Consider the following 11,583-nt stretch of genomic DNA (forward strand, 5'->3'; position numbering starts at 1 on the left):
AAGCCGATGGAGCAACCTCCCAACAAAAGCTTCACAAGAGCCAGGACAATGTTGCTCCAACTCAACTAGTGCATCGATCACAGAACGAGCTCCTGGTCCTTCAGTTCTATCCCCAGCAGCCTGCATGACATGGAAGGAACCTGGGTATCAGCACGTCCTTAGGTACATAACTACCTTTGTTCGTGTGCGTGCGCGCATGTTCTTTATTTTTTTTTGGGCTGTGGTTTTTTTTGGTTGGTTGTTTGGTTTATCTCTTCTTTACCTTTAATGTTTATCTTACTGTGAATTATCTACCTTTTACTCATTTGTCTACATTTCAGTAAATCTTTCTACTTTTTTACTTCAAATATATCTATTTGACAAAGCCAGGAGGAAGAATGGGCAGATGGGAGAGAAGCGAAGAGAGTGGGGTTCTGTTGGAGAAGGGAGAGAAACAGGAAGAGGAGAAGAGACACTAGGTAAAAGTGGCATTTATCAAATATAGGGTCAATATTTTAAAAAAAAATCAAGAACGTAGCGATGTTTTCTAACTTTTACTAGTTAACTTAAGCATTAAAACGGGCTAGGGCAACACATTTTTCCTCATGCGCGTGTAATTACATTATATGGCACATTTCTTCACCTCTTTTAATGACGGAATGATCATCAAAGATAACACAGGTGAGGACGCCACTGCAGGAGATCGGGTACTTCCTTCACTATCACTTGACTGGCGTGATCTCTGAACTGGTTTATGTGCATCAAAGCCCTCCATAGAATCTCTAGGGTGAACAAGAAAAAGATTATTGGAAGAAGTAAGCCACCCCAAAGCAAAAAAGAGAATATATCACTTTCTCTTGAATGAGAAGAGGACTACCATTTGCATCCCATTAACAGTACCTCGAGGACTTATTACTTGTTCTTTCTGCTACTTTGTTTTCCCCCAATTCTTTACTATATTTTCCCGGTTGCCTTTCCCGAGAATTTCCCTTTCTTTGCCCCGCTTGCAGTGCAGCCCTAGCCTGAAAGTATTTAACCAATACGTTACTTGAATGTAGCATACTGAAAAAGAAAAGAGCACAAGCAGACAAACATGTGCATAAAATGCATACACCCCACTACACATCTACATCAGTAAAGGTGTGCATGCACATGCACACGAAACATAAGAGATAGAGAGAGAACCTCAGCAAGGTTTGTTGCACTATCTTCAAGTGAGGCACTTGATGTTTTTTCTTGGATCCCTAGTCTTGACTTTAAAGTTCGTGCAGTATCAGATTCATCATGTTGGTTGCGAAGAACAACCGTCCCACCAATATCTTCAGAAGAAGTAAATCTGCTGGTAGACTAATAAGAAGTAAAGTGAGTGTTAGTTTAAATCTTAACACAAAAAATTGACGGTCTCTCAAAATAAAGTTATACCTTGCCACTTTGATTGCTAAATGCTGTATGCACCTGAGGTTCTCTAGGAGATCGTAAAACAACAGTTCCAGATCCGCTCACTAATTGATTATCCTAGAATTGAGCATGTCTGTTAAGTAAAATAAAAATCTAAAAAGCTATGAAAACACAAAAAAGGGACACCTACATCATCTGCAGAATTGTCCAGTCTTTTACTGTCAAGCTCACTTTGTGCATCTCTCTGTAATATACTCCCTAAAGCTGATTCATCCAATGCACTAACTGAGGGAGGCATCAAATGATTATCTCTGTCTATGAATTTTCTTGTCAGATTAGACCCATATGTAGAATCCGACTTTTTGTCTCTAGCAGGAGCAACTTGAGGCGGCTTCACGGCACTGCGAATGGTTCCTGTACTGCGAATGGTTCCTGTACCCTGTGCGGCGTCAATATTTGAATCCCAAGCAGCGTTCCTAGGAGTTATTCCTCTAATATGTTAAAACAAAGTGGATCAGTGGGGGAAAATGATGAGTAGTTAATGTTCTGAAATACAATCTAGCATTGTACCTAGCTGCTCTAATGGTGCCAGACCCCTCATTAAGTGACCCAGGACCATCTCTCGCTGCTCTGATGGTTCCAGACCCCTCATTAAGTGAACCAGGAGCATCTCTCACTGCTCTGACGGTTCCTGTACCCCCAAGTGATCCAGGATTATTTTCATCATTTTCCATGTCTTCTTTTATGTAGACTTTTGGACGCTCTCTGTGATGTGTAAGTATATGAGTAAAGGAAAGCATACAAGTAGAAAGCTCAGAACCTCATACGCATCATGAATCAGGAACTAAGTGGTAACACATAATGCAGAAGTTCTGACCTAATTCTCTCCAGAAGCCTAGGACTTTTTCTGGCAGTTCTAATAAAACGATGTCGGAGGAGTTCCTTAGCACTTGGTCTCTGAAAGTGTTTACAAACAATAATTAGACATAATATCGCCTATAAAAGAAAATAATTATCTTCTAAGATGATTTCTATTTTCTCCAAAACAATCAAAACATAAAACAACCTTTTCAGGCATCATAAAGCTCTACAGCAAGTGGATACACTCACAATCAGGATATTCATATTTCATTACTTAATTAAGTACAATAATATACCGGGCACCATGAAACTTATGATCCCATCTACGAAGTACTGTCAGCAGAACGTGGGCCAGTTTCCACGTTCTTTTCACCATATATATGGGTTTATACATGTTTCTATAATAATTGCTTGAATAATCATTCAGAACCTTGTCAGCAGAACGTGGGCCAGTTCCCACGTTCTTTTCACCATATATATATATGGGTTTATACATGTTTGTATAATAATTGCTTGAATAATCATTCAGAACCTGCTATGGTCCGACTCCGTGTGCTTTTTCAGTGTACAACAAACAGAGTGTGGCACACAACTTGACTCGAAAAAGGATACGAGTAGCTATAGTCTCTCTCAGACACAAGCGCGCGCGCACATACACAACTTGACTTGAAAAAGGATAGAACTAGTTATAGTCCTCAATAAATTTTGCAATTCATCACAAATACTTAAGTCAGACAGACTAACAGATACTAACAAAATTTGTTTCTCAAGAATCTGTTCTATTTTTCATGTATAAATAAGCTACAACTATTATCTGGAGATTAAAAGATGAATAACTACATTTAATAAAAGATTACCTCGGCAGGAACTTTCTTTAAACACAAGGAGACAAATTCTTTCATAGGTCGAGAGAAATGCTCATCAAGCTGCAAAAGATTACCAGAAAGTATATGAGACATGACGAAGGAAAAGAAGAGAACCAGAAAGTATATGAGAGATGACAAAGGAAAAAAAACAGCCAGCGGGTTTATGACATCATTGCTGGCAATCACAATAGGAACAAAGTCCTTGCGAGCAAAACCTGGGGAGGATTTTCACGTGGTATCATGAATAGAACTCTCATTGGGTGAATATCTGCCAGAGGCGGTTCCCCTTTAGCCATTTCTATGGCAGTTATGCCTAAAGACCATATGTCTGCCTGCATCAGGAACAAACTCTCAATATATGAATATCACCAAAAATTCCAACAGTGATTCAGGAACAAGCTCATTTGCTGTCAAAAAGATAGCACACCTTTTCATTGTATCCCTCTGTATTCTGAATAACCTCCGGAGCCATCCAAAAAGGGGTTCCTACAAATGTCTGAATAAGTCTTAATTGATCAGTATGGAAAGCAAAGCTGTAGGAGCTTTCATATAAAATTTAAGTTATCATACATCACAAAAGTGATAAAACTGCTTCTCAATGTGTAACGATGTTATGAAAAATTGGGGCTAAAAAATGAAAGCTGCAGACAACAAACTTTCATGATCAGATATTTAAGGGGTAGTCTCTCGTCTGTGTCCACTTTGTCCATATTTTATGTTAGCAACTGGTAAGATGAACAAATTAATACTGTGACTTAATCTATCTTATGAGATAATTGCAATCAATATATTATGTGTTAATAAAGTACTAGAAATAGTAGAAACCATAATTGATCAGTGGTATTTTTAAAGATACTGAAGAGATTTGTTTAATATAGAGGATACAAGGAAAAACCTACTGCTGTCATGTATAGAGTAGAGTTCATATTTATCATGGCACAAAAGCTTTTTATGGCAACAAGAAAGTTAATCACCACCAGTACACATAAATATAGGATAACATCCCTATAGTTGTGTAGCTGCAAAGCATACAACAAGATTTTAAAGAGTACCTTTCTCCTAGAAATCGTCTTTGTTAACTGAGCAGAAACTCCAAAGTCGGCAACCTAAAGCAGAAACAATAAGGTGAGCATTTCTGAGGAAACAACATATTACTGTCTTTGGCATTGGTCAATCTAAGACAAACAATACTTCTTAAGTGAATAACATTACAAACCTTGACATCTCCACCCTCTGTCAACAAAATATTTGCAGCTGCCAAAGATCACATAAAAAATTAACTAGATGATGTTTTGATAATTCAAAAGCAGAGAAGACAAGATCGTAAATATGGGAACTGATTTATACATATTTCAATTATAGATAAGTATGCAGGGGATCGAAGCATACTTTGTGAATGATAAACACTGCAAGCACCAAAATGGAAAGGATGTTGAATGTTACCTTTTATATCTCTGTGAATCTTCCCCTCGCCGTGGAGATATTCAATTGCATGCAGTAAGTCTCGCAGAATGCATGCTATGGATGTTTCGTCAAGCGGAGGACCAGTTTGAAGCTATAAAAGTAAACAATGTCTTAGATATTTATGCAAAATATTTTTAAATCAATGAACTATTCTATTTCTGCATTTAACTCAGCAAATTTATTTCATAAATCATTCATGAAGGACAACTCAACTTTACAAGCATCAAAAGAATCACAAATTTATTAATCGTATACTCGAAAAAAATTGCAACTTATTCTAAAATCCAAGCACATGCCGATCTCTGATCGAATTGTTCCAGCTTTGACTTGGAACAATTTCACTAGGCATCTAGAAGACATGTTAACTTTCATGTTTTGAACCATTAATTGGGACAACTGCTTAATAAACATAGTAAAGTTCAGCAAAATTTTTGCAGAAATAATGGTAAAGAATGCCAAATAAAAACATTTGACAAATTAAAGCAGTTCAGAAGAATTTTTGCAGAAATAATGGTAAAGAATGCCAAATAAAAGCATTCGACAAATTAAAGCAATAAGAGAGAGAGAGAGAGAGAGAGAGAGAGAGAGAGAGAGAGAAAAGGTTGTACAACTCATCAAAAACTTTATTTCTTTCATTTCTGTGAACCACATGAATGCCTTCCCCACTGAAGCCTTGATAAGGGGCTTAAACTAATTAAATGAATAATACAGAGAAAATAAGCAAAGTGAAGTTACCAAGTCAGCAACAGAACCACCAGCCATATATTCCATAACTATCCACAGCTTTGTTTGATGGAGATAGGAGCCATAGTAATCCGTGATGTATGGAGAGCGGCACTGTGAGAGAACTGAAATCTCCTGATGAGATAAGAAAGATCTTTAGAAAAACTTAAGGTCTAGCAGATAAAAGACCTTATCTGGTGATATTACAAGAATATACCTTCTGGATATCCTCTATGTCATCCTCTCTACAACAGAGAAATTTGTGTTAGATATAGTTCCACCAACAGGTAAATATGCGAAACATTAAAACCTAAAAGTTCTGCATCAGCTTCACACCCATAATACATTGTGCTTTGTGTATATTGCCCAAAAGTAAAAATGTGTATATCTATGACATAGGCTATCTAAACTATCTCAATTCAAGGTTGCAATACTCATGCATATAAAGTTCATGCGTATTGAGTTCCTTACAAAATGCATACTAAAACAAGAACTCGTGAACTTAAATCAAGCATGAGTAACAAAGAGTTCGAAATTTGTAAAGTAAACTGGCTCATTTAGGGGTGAAGATTTGACACAAACACCAGGAGGAAAACCGGATTTAAGTGAAGGTGTGAGTGACGTGTTGAGGTTAACACCGTTAACTTATACAGCTAAACCAAACAAGCAAATATAAGCACCACACACTAAAAACTTGAGGCAGAAAATAAATGCAAACAACATCCCGCCTTCCTGCTGGAAAATGCAGATGAGAAGTTAGGTACTTAGGTTCTTATAATACAACAATTACAAAGACTTTGAGCAAAATATCTGCTATATGGTACATGAATCCTTCTTATAATTTAGGTTCTTAAAATACAATAATTACAAAAACTTTGAGCAAAATATCTGCTATATGGTACATGAATCCTTCTTCAATAATTCTATTATGGGCATCTTGCCTTTTCAACTATCCCATGTGCAAATTATATCAGAAAAAATTAACAATTTCTTGAAGAACACAAATACAACTGCTTGAAATTAACAGTAGAAACCTTTAAACACCCAAAATCAACTAACATGAAACACTATTAAAACAAGTATATCCCCAGAGGTACGGATATGTAAAGACAAAATAGTCTGTTCAAAGAAAATAGATTGCAAAACCGATAATGCGCGTAGTTAAGATAGGCACTTACGCTTCTTCCAGATCAATAACTTTGATAGCAACCTCTTTGTTTAGCTCCTTGTCAAACCTAAAATTTGAAAGAATAGTCATTGATGATACTAGCACAAAACTAACAAATCAAGTGTCATATGGCTTGATATAAGTTTGAATTGTCACTTTGCATCATCACATAACAATGTCTTGGTTACTCTGCATTCACAGCATAATAACTTACTGTATAAAGTAACAAGCCTAAATTTTCATAATATATTGAATTGTCACTTTGAATCATCACATAACAATGTTTTGGTTACTCTGCATTCACAGCTTAATAACTTACTGTATAAAATGACAAGCCTAAATTTTCATAATATATTTCTCAGATTCTTGCCCAAGAAACTTAAATATATAAGCAACCAGCAAACTAAGTAATGCAGCTTATCTAAATGAGTAGTAAAACACAATCAGCCAAAAAAAAGCAAGATGACCATCTTGTGAAGATCAAACTGTCACAATTCTAAGGGAAAGCTTAAATGCTGCCTGCATATTATATGTAACCAACGGCTCAACGCCACCAACTATCAGATGATAACTAAAATCCACTATTTATCTGCACCCCTGCAGCTTAACCATCCAAAATTGAGACAATGTTTAATCAAGGCTTGGTCATATAATGACTTTCCAAATGTTGAAAGTAGAGCATGCATACCCAACACATAAAAAGCTAGCTAAACCACAGAAAAAGATGATCAATATAAGGACAAGCCTGAAAACTTTCCTGCCAAAGAGTAGACGATAACACCCTTTGACCTTGTGCTTACACAGTGAGAATATAAAACCAAATTATAAAGCACATAATCCAAAGGAGTCTCAGGAGGTCAACCATCCTACTGCTCACATGCACCTACACTTGACTATGGAGCATATAACGCCAACAGAAAGACACCCACACACACACAAAACCCATCCTAGTGATAGTTTGATGAAGGAAGGGGAACTCGCCTAATTCCTTCCTTAATAGCAATCATCCTGTTAGGACACAAGCCACACCACTGATGTAAGATTACTTTTTAGGTGCCTATATATTCCCCACACTGCACAGAGTACAGAATTGATAGTATAAAGCAGTTAAAAAGACTATAGAAAATATTTTTCTAAAGCACAATTATTGTAACTCCAAAAGTTACTAATTCGCACTATTGCTCAAGAGTTATCATTCTCTTGATAATTAGTCCTTGTGTACCATATAAAAATCATATGTTATTTTTATAATGTAGTTGCTTGGACCATATTTCATTTAAAAAGTTTTGAGCAAGCTAAGATTGAGTTCCAATATTTAGTCTTTCTCAATATTTTGTTTGTCTTCAATTCGAATAAATATAAGGGACTTTTTAATATTTACTGCACAAGGATTAAATTCTTGCAGTGTACATAAAGAATCCCTGAAAAAAGCATTGTATTCTCAAAAAAAATTAACATAATTTTTGCATTTAGAATTGAACCTAATTTAGTTAATTATTCTTCAGTATTATAGGAGACTTTTCTGAAATGCCCTTTTGCTAACCGATGGATTCTCGTCTTATAAACTATTTCTATGAAATATGCGTACATATAGTTTGCCGTTAAGCATCAAAAACTATTTCTACGAAGTGTGTTTATCATGTACAGATTCTAGATGCTAACAATTGGTGAAAATAGAAGCATATCAAATTCCATTTAGACAGTGCATGGAAGTATAGAGTTCAAGCTTGCATTGCCTCTAACTTCCCTTCAATTTCCCATTATCCAAAAAATACCTTTTCCTGCACAAATGTGCACAAATGGGTACATGAAAGAACAGTCTTATCATAAGCAGACAATTTCTTCTCTAGTTCAGACACATTGTAACTAGATCCCTAGCAGAAACCCTATAGATAGCTATCGTTCACTGATTGGATATCCTGTAGATATTTGTATTATCTTGTTGACAACTCATCACAATACAATTCACAGAATTCTTACATATTAATATCAATTATCACATGAAGCTTCACCCTTTCTTCTAAGCAACAAGTACACCGTATTCTTAAGCTTGTCCAAAGTGACATTCATCGCGTTCTAAAAAAATCATTAAGTTTCCGACATGATTCATGCTTCTATTTATCATCCTATCACAATCCAATTACATTTCCTACACACAGATCGATACAAAAAAAAACCAAACTAAGGCCAACAGCATACTCCCTAAATAATGCACAATCAAACCCTAAAAGATCCCACTTCCAACTGGTTACAAGAAAACCTAATTCCCAAATGAATTCAAAGGATTGTAGAAAGGGGGAAACTTTACCCTCTAAAGACATCGCCGAAAGAGCCCCTCCCGATGAGCTCGAGAGAGCTGAATCGGGCCTCGATGGCGGCGACCATCGACGAAGAATCCGACATCTCGATGGCCGGAGGCTGCGCTGTCCCCTCCCGCGGTTAAATCCTCGCTGTATGAAAAACCTAAAATCTACGGCAGCTCCAGCGACATGCTAAAGGGTGTTGAGATCGCTTGGATTCAAAGAGAAGGGAGAGATCTAGGAGTGATTGGGATTGGAGAGGGTGAAAATGAAAAATCACTAGTTTTCTTTCACCCAAGGATTTGGTATTCGAGAGAGAGAGTATGCGGCTGCGCGAGGTTGGGTATTTAACTATTTATGGGTTAATAGTATCAGTACGGAATAAAAACAGTTATGATCTTAACTTAGGCCCCGTTTGATTGGTTTCCTAAAATCAAAGAAAAGGAAATCGGTACAAAGAAATCAATAAAATAATATTTTATTCATTTCTATCCCTAAAACTTACTCATAACATCCAATAAAATATTATTTTTATCATTCAACTCATCTCATTTCATTTCCTTTCTTACCTTTAAAAATAAACCAAACACAAGAAATGTGTCACATCATTCAACTCATCACATTTCATCTTATCTTATTTTTAAAAATCACACACATTATCCAATAATATTATGACAACTCATCCCATCTCATTAAACCTTCCTTTACATCTATTTCCTTAAAAAAAAAGAAATTGATTTCCTTAGGTATGTGTCACAACATCCAATAATATACATCCAACTCATCTCATCTCATCTATTTTCTTATTTTTAAAAATGAACCAAACACAAACAACCTCAAAACATCATCCAATAATATACCTCCAATTCATTTCCTTATTTTTTTAACCAACCAAACAACCTCAAAACAATTTTTTTTAAAAAAATAACTCACATCATCCAATAATAAGGTGACAACTCATCTCATCTCATCTCCTATTCTATAATTTCCTTCTTTTTTAAACCAACCAAACAACCTCAAAACAATTATTATAGGAAATAGGTTTCCTATTCTTTAATTTCCCAACTTTTTGGCGAAACGAACCGCCCCTTTAGTAGACAGAAAATCATCTATATATATACACACACTACTATAAAAGAGAAATGCTATTTTAAAAATTTGGACAAATTTTCAAATTCGACCCATTTAGAAACTTAATTGTCAAAAAAGACTCATTTCTAATTGTAAAACCCCAAAAAATTGAATATTTTGTGATAAATAATAATAAATATGTTATATATTAATAAATAACATATTATGATGTTTGAGTATGCTAGGAATTGGTTTGAGATCAATTCAATGTATATATGTATATATATAAGAGCAAATGCACAATTCATGCTCGATGTATAAATCTGGAAATTTATGACCAGCGGAGAGATTTTATATTTTTCTCACAGATATAGTTGGAATTTGGAAAAACTTAAAAGACAAAAGTTGTAGGTATCTTCAAGAGATTTCCAACAAATCTTAGATCACCTCATTTCTAGGTCAGACATGAAAGTTATGGCCAAAATACCGAAGGTCGTTTTCCTAATCAGATTAGGATTCCTGGTTCGGGTCAAACGGGTTTATTTCGGGTTTGCATATATATAAACAGGTGTTTTCACAAAAATTAACATCCTTACATCAGAGTTTCAAACGCTAGCAGCCCCTTTTCCTCTCTCTAAACCCCTAGCCCTAAAGTTGAGAATTTTGAGAGCTTTGTGAAGCAAATATCGACACGAGGGCGAGATCATCAACGTGTAGCAAGGGGAAAACGGCTTGGTTGCACTTGTTTTTTGTTGCTGGTTATTTTAGAGGCTTAGAACAACGTCTAAGGCAAAATTATCTTCACCCAAACACTTCCCCATAGTTAAATAACTAGTTAAATGTTTAATATGATGTTGAATATGTGTTTTCATGCTTGAATCTTAACATGATGTGATAAAATTTAAATTATGTTGAATATGTGTTTTCATGCTTGAATCTTAACATGATGTGATAAAATTTAAATTTTTGATATTAAAACATAAACCAATGCTAGATTAGTAATTTTTTTCTTGCTGTTTATGATAGTATCATGATCATGATCATTAGGCTTTTTCATAATTTCATTTATATATGAGAAATTTAAGAGATGTACTAAATAAATATTTTCTACAGAAAACTGCAGCAATTATATCATGTTTAACTGAGATTTCGAAATATAAAATAAACTCCAAATTTAACCAAACCAGTTTCAAATGAAAGATATATGTATCTAGTTTCTAAAACAGAAGACAAATCTTAAAAATCATTTGTATAGAGAAAGATATGATCTTTTTACTAACAACATGTCCCGTAGAAAAACGGCTGCACATATATAATGTTTATCTAAAGATTTGGGGTAACAAATGAACTCCAAACTGAACCAAACTTATGTCATTTGAAAGATGTGTGAATCTAGTTTTCAAAACAGAAAACCATTTGTAAAAATAGTTTTCCTAAAGAAAGATATGCTTGTTTTACTAACAAATATCACGTCTGTTTTTCCTGCTCGTTTTGTGGAGCTGTGTTATGCCGTTTTGAGGTGTGTTCGTGGAGTTTTGAGCCGCTTGATGTTATACGTATAGTCATGAATATGTTATGTTATACATTTAAGAATCCCAAAAGGATTATGATAAATTTTAATTTGATCATATTTAAATTAGATATAGTTCATATACATGTTGGATGTCGCTGATGAGCACAGCTCAGTACTATATGGGATAGTACGTCGACATACCAAATATACATGGTTTATACATGAGCTGAATGTTATTGA

General features: G+C 35.1%; 1 protein-coding gene across 2 annotated transcripts in view; it reads right to left on the minus strand.

The window, feature by feature from the left end:
* The window catches only part of LOC109833466 (serine/threonine-protein kinase 4-like), a 9,637-nt gene extending 543 nt beyond the window's left edge, over nucleotides 1-9,094 (minus strand). The window contains exons 1-18 of one of the 2 annotated variants that reach the window (XM_020401140.1): nucleotides 8,768-9,094; nucleotides 6,470-6,526; nucleotides 5,509-5,536; nucleotides 5,304-5,426; nucleotides 4,548-4,659; nucleotides 4,321-4,358; nucleotides 4,157-4,210; nucleotides 3,532-3,600; nucleotides 3,320-3,436; nucleotides 3,096-3,164; nucleotides 2,255-2,334; nucleotides 1,948-2,142; nucleotides 1,568-1,853; nucleotides 1,402-1,494; nucleotides 1,165-1,326; nucleotides 880-1,001; nucleotides 623-761; nucleotides 1-120 (exon numbers count right to left, since the gene is read on the minus strand). The exon at nucleotides 1-120 is cut by the window's left edge and continues 20 nt beyond it. In XM_020401140.1, the coding sequence (XP_020256729.1) occupies nucleotides 1-120; nucleotides 623-761; nucleotides 880-1,001; nucleotides 1,165-1,326; nucleotides 1,402-1,494; nucleotides 1,568-1,853; nucleotides 1,948-2,142; nucleotides 2,255-2,334; nucleotides 3,096-3,164; nucleotides 3,320-3,436; nucleotides 3,532-3,600; nucleotides 4,157-4,210; nucleotides 4,321-4,358; nucleotides 4,548-4,659; nucleotides 5,304-5,426; nucleotides 5,509-5,536; nucleotides 6,470-6,526; nucleotides 8,768-8,862 (1,959 nt within the window). In that variant the 5' untranslated portion in view covers nucleotides 8,863-9,094. Of the gene's footprint in view, nucleotides 121-622; nucleotides 762-879; nucleotides 1,002-1,164; nucleotides 1,327-1,401; nucleotides 1,495-1,567; nucleotides 1,869-1,947; nucleotides 2,143-2,254; nucleotides 2,335-3,095; nucleotides 3,165-3,319; nucleotides 3,437-3,531; nucleotides 3,601-4,156; nucleotides 4,211-4,320; nucleotides 4,359-4,547; nucleotides 4,660-5,303; nucleotides 5,427-5,508; nucleotides 5,537-6,469; nucleotides 6,527-8,767 lie in introns of both variants that reach the window. The other variant, XM_020401139.1, reaches the window with a different exon arrangement.

This window comes from Asparagus officinalis, chromosome 3 (assembly GCF_001876935.1).
Source record: "Asparagus officinalis chromosome 3, Aspof.V1, whole genome shotgun sequence".
Lineage (NCBI taxonomy): Eukaryota > Viridiplantae > Streptophyta > Magnoliopsida > Asparagales > Asparagaceae > Asparagus > Asparagus officinalis.